Source organism: Momordica charantia (assembly GCF_013281855.1).
Source record: "Momordica charantia cultivar OHB3-1 chromosome 5 unlocalized genomic scaffold, Mcharantia_2.0 BLBB01000005.1, whole genome shotgun sequence".
NCBI classification, from domain to species: Eukaryota; Viridiplantae; Streptophyta; class Magnoliopsida; order Cucurbitales; family Cucurbitaceae; genus Momordica; species Momordica charantia.
In genome coordinates this window covers 5,819,391-5,826,040 of record NW_028275163.1, presented here as the reverse complement: position 1 = coordinate 5,826,040, position 6,650 = coordinate 5,819,391, and the positions used below count along the sequence as shown (strand labels likewise).

The window sequence follows — 6,650 nt, the reverse complement described above, 5'->3', positions numbered from 1 at the left end:
GGTTGACATAATTAAATAGTAGGGAAGTACTAATTTTTACTCTACTCTATTAACTTTGAATTGAAAACACATATTTTGTATAAAGTATGAAATTAATACCCCATCAATATCATCAAAGTGAACATAACTCAATGGTAATTGACATATATCTCCAACCAAAAGATTGTAAGTTCGATCCCCATCCCTACATCCTCCTCGTGCATTTCTACCGATCGTATTGTAGATAATAGCTTTTTTTTTTTTCTTTTTTTAGCAATTCAATATTTTTTTAGCCAATTTAGCTCAACGATAATTGACATTGACCAAAAAGTCATGAGTTTGAATTCTTTCACCCCTACTAAAAAATATTTTTTTAAAATAAAATGTAATTAAGCCTAATTAAAAATCTACCTTAAAAAAAATTAGATCAAATGGTCGTAACTTAGATAATTAGCTTCCAAGCACTTTCTTCTACTTGTTCCATGGCTACATAGGAACATCATTCTGTAGTATCGAGTTACGATTTTTGGACTTGAGTTTCAAGAACCATTCTTTGAGCCGTTGTTCTCTACTCCATCCCATTAATATTATTTGTGGGAACAAATCTTATGGTACCATTTGATCCTTTTAAATTTTTATTTTTTTTAAATTTAGTTTAAAGTTTGTTAAAAGTAAAAAAAATAATGGAAGCCTACTAGGGCGGGACTAAGGGAATTTTTCGTTTTAAAAAATAATGATTGAAGAGACGATCAACGACGCCAGGAAAACTGCACTATTATTGGTCGTCTCTTGAGAGACATACTACTTGTTAAAAAAATTAATTACAACTACCATCGCGTCAGAGATGACCTCCTATCGAAGTGGATTAGAAGAGATGACGACCTAGCGGTGGAGGAATTTTTGAAGTATTACTTTTTGGAATAGGTTTGAAAGTTATAATATTATTTTACCAAATAAGTTTTAAAATTAATTTAATATTTTGAAAACATCCCTATTAATTTTACCATTTATTATTAATCTTATCTAGAACTACAATTTGTCATTATATATAATCAATTTATTATTATGGTACTCAAAGTTTAAAGGACTGTTTTATAAGATACTTAAATATCGGTCTATCAGCATTCATCTTTCTACTAATTGCTACTAAAAATTTAACTACTAATTTTCTATTATTTTTTTTCTAGTAGATATTATCTTAAGACTCCCACGCCATTTTGAGAGAACTTTTTCAAACTTATTTTGAAGCATGCATGAACTATATCAGTCCACGTTAATTTAAATTTTCTCTTTTCAAACAGAAGTGAACAATATTTAATTGTCAATGTAAATTCTTCCAAGTTTCAATTCCAAAATAATATTAACCAACTATAAAAGTTTACTCCCATTCCATATAAAAGAACAATAGACATACACAATATTTCACATTATCTCCAACTAGGGACATGGCATAGAGTAGACCCAAACATAACATGTGCATATACAGTAGATGCATTAAATATTATTATTATTTAAACATAGATTTGGAAGCATATAGTACAAGCCAAATTAGTACTCCATAGCACAAGTCAGCAGCAATTGAAGAAATATCAAAACTCTTTCCATAAAGGACACAATTATTTTTTGATTTGCTTGTGCTTTTTTGCCAAGTATAATATAATTGAGGAGAGACAAGAACATTATAAGAAATTAATTTACGAAATTAATGTATAATGGTTAAAATTAATTAGGAATGTTTTATAACTTTAAACAAAAAATTAATTTCATACATAAATTTAAAACGTATTTGGATACTCCTCCGACTTCTAAATCTATAGTTACTTGCTTTACTTGAAAGAATAAATTTCTTGTAAAATATACTTTTCTCTTGCCATTCCTAATAAAAATTACCATACACACCATTATAATTGTTGAGGTTAAAAAATAACATCAATTAATTTTTTTCATCCGGAAACCCTTTTCCCCCTTCCTCTTACTATTTTTAGAGATTTATGTCAGATGGGGAGTAAAAAATTTTATATTAAATATTTTAAATTGTAAATTTCATATTTTATTACTTTGTGTTCAAGAAAAAAACGATCTCTTAATACAATTTAAATTCTAAATCTATTTTTTTAGATCATAATATGAGTATGACTATATCTCTTGGAGCTTTTTTTCTTCTTGTTTTTCTTTTAAAGATGTATATACAATCATCTTACATACATGTATGATATATGATATTTTGGAGTTAATATTTTTATATGATATGCGATAATTATGGTAGAACTTAATTTTTATATGAATATTGTGATGATGGTCTTGTTTGAATAATATTTTTTTTTTGGGATATACTTAAGAGTTGGTTGACGTCATTAAATCGAGTACTAATTTTTACTCGTACTTTATTAATTTTAAATTGAAACACATATTTTGTATAAATTTTGAAATTAATACCTCATCAATATCATTTTTTCCTTTAAAAAATCCCACGTGAATCAACTAAAAAATAATACAAAATTCAACCAACAAAATATCCAAATATCAAAGTCATAATAATATTCAAAGTTAATATTGAAAAGATATTAAAAGGAAAAAAAAACACTTTAACTCCAAAATGCCACTCAAATTGACTAGCCTTGTTCAGTTGCAATGACATCCAAGGTCCTCAGCCATAATTTTTCTTTTTTGTTAAAAATAAATGAAAACTAAAAGGATGAAAGCTATTAATTTTGTTTTTTTTTAAATATTACTCATTTAAAACTTATTTTAAAAATATTATAGCTGGGCAAAAATCTTCTGCAAAAAAAGATTGTTTTTAAATCTGACGATCCAAATTGTTTTAGCCAACTTAACTCAGCAATAATTGACACATATTTCTAACCAAGAGGTCATGAATTCGAATTCCACCACCCTGTTAAAAAAGATTTTTTTAAATAAAATTTAATTAAGTTTAACTAAAAATTCTTACAAAATATTTTATTTTAGTTTTTTAAAATATTCTAACAAAATATTAAAAAAAAACCCAACTAAGAAAATTAAATTCAAATAATTAAACATTTAAAATTTAAACTAAATCTACCTTAAAAAAATATTAGTTCAAATGGTAGTAACTTGGATTATTGGCTTTGTTCCACCGCCTTCTCTGAGAGGAACAACATTCTATATTATCTAGTTATGGTTTTTAGACTTCAGTTCCAAGGAACCATTCTTTGAGCTATTTTTCTCTGCTTTGTCAAATTAATATTATTAATGGGAACAAATCTTATGGTACCATTTGATTTGATATTTTTTTTTAAGTTAGATTGAGTTTAATTTTTTAATGACATTTTAATATTGGTTTATTTTAAGATTTTTTTAAGATTTTTTTAACAAGTTGATTTATTTTAAAGTTCGTTAAAAGAAAAAATCTTGGAAGACTGCTAGGGTGGGACAAAGGAGATTTTTGTTTTTAAAAAAATAATGATCGAAGAGATGACCTACAACATCGAGAGAAAATGCACTATTCATTCATCTCTCGAGAAACATACTACTAATTAAAAAAACCACTTTAAGAGATGACCTAATGGTGGAGGAATTTTTGAAGTATTATTTTTGGAATAAGTTTGAAAATTATAATATTATTTTAAAAATAAGTTCTAAAATTAATAATATTTAAAAACAATCCCTATTAATTTTACCATTTATTATTATTTTTATCTAGGATTACAATTTGTCATATTATATATAATCAATTTATTATTATGGTACTCAAAGTTTAAATGACCGTTTTATAATATACTTAAATATTGGTTTGTTCTTTCTGTTGATTGTCACTAAAAATTTACCTTCTATTTATTTTTTTTCGGTATGTAGTATCTTAAGACTTTAAGTGCTTGCCACTACGCCATTCTCAGAGAACTTTTTTAAATTTATTTTGAAGCATGCATGAACTATATGAGTCCACATTAACCAATTCCGTTACGCTTAAGTTGGGAAAAAAAAAGTGAAACTTAAAATGAATAGTTGAGTGTTTTATGTTTTTCTTTATTAAAATAATTATAGTTTTCTCATACCATTGAGGACGTTAGCAAGAGATGTTTAACACCTAAATATATTGTTCATTTTATAAAAAACATAAAATTCGTTGATATTTGTGAGACATATATCCTATGTGGCCATTACGGAAAAGAAAGAAAATTCGTGTCTACGATATAATTTTAACTCGATATTGTCAACATAGTTCAATAAATAAAATACTTATTACGTTCTCAAAAATTAATGTCCAATGCCCACCTCTTTGAACGGGAGCGCATTTATTTAGCCTTCTCAAAAAAACTGTTATTGTATACTCTTAGTCCCATCTTAATTTGAAAATGCATTCAACTATAGGAGTCCATATTAATTTAAATTTGATTTCTACTCCAAACAACAATAAACAATAATTAATTGTCAATGGTCGATCCACTCTGTATCAAAGGCAGATTAAGTCAAGTGCAAAGTTAAGATATTGCATCCAGGAGAATCTAACTATTGCACCAACTAGGGCTGCATTAAACATTGGAAGGTGCTTAATTCCGAGAGCACTTTTGGACTTGAAGAGTGAGAGAGGACCGTAGGTCCGAAAGCTGTTAACAAATAAGTAAGAATTTTTAGCTGACACACCTAGTTAACTATAGAAATTTTATTCCCATTCCACATACAAGAGTAATATACATACACAATATTTTACACATATTTCTTCTCCAACTTAGGGATATATAGCATAGTATTATACAGACCCAAACATAACATGTGCATATACACAGTACATGCATTATTATTTAAACATAGAATTCAAAGCATATAGTAAAACCCCAATCAATGTTCTTCAATCATGCCTCAGCAACTTCCATCAGATGAGCATCGATGTCTTTAGAGACAGCAGCAGCAAACTCAAGCAAGCTGTGTGAATCTTTAATCTCAGGGTGCAGTTTCTCGTATTCTAAAGTCCAATGAACAACACTTCCCTTTTCCTTTTGATCACATTGGAGTATAAACTTGAAGCTCTTAAATTCCTCCAAAAGGTCCCCCTCGATCACTTTGAAAGTGATGGACTTTTTCTCTTCGTCAACTGCTTCTACTATCTCCTTTGCCACTGAATTCTTCCTATCTAGACGAGGAATATAAGAAAAATATATAGAATTAGATGATCTCAACCCGTGATAAAGCTAAGATTTAATATTATCTAAAATCATATATGGTTAGTAACAGATTTGGTAATTTAATGTCAGTTTAAAAAATTGTTCTAAAATATTTTTAATATTATATTTGAACATTGGTGGTAGTTACCAACTAAAATATTTATTCAATATAAAATAATATTAATTAATTTATTAACATTTTTGCTATGAATTTTATATAATTTTTTATTTTACAACGTTATAATTTATAACCTACTTAGTTTCACATGTTTTAATTTTAATAAAAATAAAATTAATTTATAACATGAAATAATATATTTATCAAAATTTATATATTTTTTTAATATAATTCTTCATCCTAAGATTTCAAATTCCAAATCTGAAAACATTTAAAAGATAAAATTATTGCTTTTAGAATTTCTACTATTTGAAAACAGTTTTACAAAACAAATCCGCTAAACTTTGCGACGCATATTCACTGAATCCATTTTAAATTTAATGAATCTGAAAACAATCAACAGAATCCAAATTGCCAACCAAACATGCCTTTGTTTTTTTGTTGTTTCAAAAATTTCTATAGAGTTTTTAGAATTTTTCCAAAAAAGCGAGGAAAAAAGAAACATAAATAGTTTTCAAATATTTAGATTTTTTAAGAAAACTGAAAACAAGAAACAATAAACGTTTCAAAACAAGTCTTTGGAGAATTTAGAATAGAGAAAAAACCAAACCGAGAAAGTAGTTCCAACAGACGATAGAGCCAACTTTTCCCCATTCACCTCCCTGAAGCTCCGCACCTTGTATTTTGTCGGTGGAGACCTTTGGGATATGGTAAGGTCTTTTGTGAAATATTTCATGAAACTGTGAAGCTGAAGCATTGATCGGTACATCCATCGCCAACTTTCCACAGAGATTATTCATCGTTTTTTTTTTTTTTGGCCTTTTGGAAGTATAAGTTATTAGGAGTTTTTGAGACAAGAAGGATAGAATAATACAAAGCAATGCCATGAACATCTCCTCTTGGACTTATTTATAGAGAGGGTTTACTCTCACATGGTGTAATAATATGGATGCCATTGGGTGTGGGATTTTACATTTTTGTCCATTATTAATTTTCCAATTATAACTTAAGGTATAGGCAAATAATTATAATACTATAATACTGTTAACTTGTGTGATCAAAAGTATGTGAAAACATTGAAAGATAAGGAAGATGATACATCATAAGTACAAAAAAGGGTCGATTTGGACGATCAAGAAGAAGCAGCTGTTTGGATGTATTTCTAAAGATGAGCTGTTAATAATCTAGAGGCTTCTGTTAAAGAGCGAAAATTTTATTGAGAAATATGAGGGATATTTTTTCCAAAAAAAAAAAAATAAACAAAGTGTGTGATATCGTGTAAGGATCCCAAATTGAAGAGTTAAGGACCTAACAAGGTTTATAATGATATAGATTACTCCTTTCATTGCCAATTTTTTTCATTTATATAAATTAAATTTAAATTTTTTGCAATGTCTAAAGAAGTTGATAAT

The 6,650-nt window shown here is 27.4% G+C and overlaps 1 protein-coding gene across 2 annotated transcripts; it reads right to left on the bottom strand.

The window, feature by feature from the left end:
• Positions 1-4,606: 4,606 nt before the first annotated feature.
• Positions 4,607-6,132, bottom strand: LOC111009438 (MLP-like protein 43). 2 transcript variants are annotated; one of them, XM_022282518.2, is made up of 2 exons: positions 5,915-6,132; positions 4,607-5,089 (listed from the first exon to the last, which is right to left on the bottom strand). In XM_022282518.2, exons 1-2 carry the CDS (start codon positions 6,129-6,131, stop codon positions 4,812-4,814), a joined length of 495 nt encoding a protein of 164 aa, XP_022138210.2. In that variant the 5' UTR covers position 6,132; the 3' UTR covers positions 4,607-4,811. The 2 variants fall into 2 exon arrangements, with proteins under 2 accessions (XP_022138210.2, XP_022138209.2); XM_022282517.2 differs by having other exon boundaries at positions 5,849-6,131.
• Positions 6,133-6,650: the final 518 nt, after the last annotated feature.

Coding starts and splice junctions, on each gene's coding strand:
- LOC111009438 (XM_022282517.2), bottom strand. CDS start 6,131: ATGTTCATGGCATTGCTTTGTATTATTCTATCCTTCTTGTCTCAAAAA. Junction 5,090..5,848: donor CTGTTGGAACTACTTTCTCG/GTTTGGTTTTTT, acceptor TTCCTCGTCTAG/ATAGGAAGAATTCAGTGGCA.